This window comes from Eimeria mitis, genomic scaffold (assembly GCF_000499745.2).
Source record: "Eimeria mitis Houghton genomic scaffold, Emh_scaff389, whole genome shotgun sequence".
In the NCBI taxonomy this organism is placed as follows: Eukaryota; Apicomplexa; class Conoidasida; order Eucoccidiorida; family Eimeriidae; genus Eimeria; species Eimeria mitis.
The window spans coordinates 12,602-13,810 of record NW_013572224.1 but is presented as its reverse complement, the minus strand read 5'-3'; the positions used below and the strand labels follow the sequence as shown (position 1 = coordinate 13,810).

Genomic DNA, 1,209 nt, shown 5'->3' with positions numbered 1-1,209 from the left:
GACAAGCGATGCTTACACTAGCCAACACAGCAGCAGCAGCAAAACATCAAACCGCAGCAGCTGCAGCTGCTGCTGCTGCAGCAGTTGCTGCTGCTGCTGCTGCAGCAACTGAAACGCAAGGGACGGGCAATGGATCGAAACAACTGCAGCAGCAGCAGCAGCAATATTGACAACACGTGCAGGGCAGCAGCAGCAGCTGCTGCAGCAGCAACAACATGGCCAGCAGCAGCAGCAGAGCCAACAGCAGCAGCAGCAGCAGCAGCAGCAGCAGCAGCAGCAGCAGCAGCAGCAGCAGCAGCAGACCAGCAGAGTGATGCAGCTGATGCCGATGAGCCAGAGCACAGGGTAGCTGTTGAATATCTCCNGCTGCAGACCAGCAGAGTGATGCAGCTGATGCCGATGAGCCAGAGCACAGGGTAGCTGTTGAATATCTCCTCATTTGCTTCTGCTGCAGCAGCAGCAGCAGCAGTAACAGCGCGATGCACTGTTGCTGCTGCTGCAGCAACTGCAGCAGACAACACACAGAAAGGCAGCAAACAAACACAGACAATCAGCAGCAGCAGCAAGCCGCTGCTGTCAGCGCCGCTGCTGCAGCTGCTGCTGTGCTGCTACTGCAGCAGCAGCAGCAGCAGCAGCAGCAGCAGCACGTGTCGTTACAGCTGCTGCAGCTGCTGTTGCTGTTCCAGCTGCAGCTGCAGCTGCTGTTGCAGCATCAGCAGCAGACACACCCGCTGCAGCACCAGCACCAGCACCACTAGTACCAGCAGCAGCAGCACCACCAGCAGCAGCACCAGCAGCAGCACCAGCAGCAGCAGCAGCAGCAGCAGCAGCTTTGCTGCTGACCATCGTATTGGTGTTCATATAGGATTGCTGCTGCTCCGTCCCGCAGCAGATGATATATACTTCTCTCCCCCGCCAGCCCCTCCACCCAGACAGGCACAGACAGCAGGTTTTGCTGCTGCTGCGCGAGACGAGCAGCAAACGCAGGACACTCCGCATCTGCAGCAGCAGCAGCAGCAGCAGCAGCAGCAGCAGCAGCAACAGCAGCAGCAGCAGCAACAGCAGCAGAAAGGGATGAAACACTAGCCCCGCAAATACGAATCCTCCAAAGCATCAAACAGCAACTCATACTGAGATAGCAGCAGCAGCAGCAGCTGTTGCTGCTGCTGCTGCTGCTGCTGCTGCGGTTGCTGTTGCTGCTGCTGTTGC

General features: G+C 58.2%; 1 protein-coding gene across 1 annotated transcript in view; it reads right to left on the bottom strand.

Moving 5' to 3' along the window:
• EMH_0010540 (uncharacterized protein) overlaps positions 1-1,209 on the bottom strand; it is a gene marked incomplete at both ends in the record, with an annotated part of 7,150 nt that overhangs the window by 3,754 nt on the left and 2,187 nt on the right. Inside the window, 3 exons of the mRNA XM_013498987.1 lie at positions 17-108; positions 474-505; positions 844-999. Coding sequence (XP_013354441.1) covers positions 17-108; positions 474-505; positions 844-999 — 280 coding nt within the window. The remainder of the gene's footprint in view (positions 1-16; positions 109-473; positions 506-843; positions 1,000-1,209) is intronic.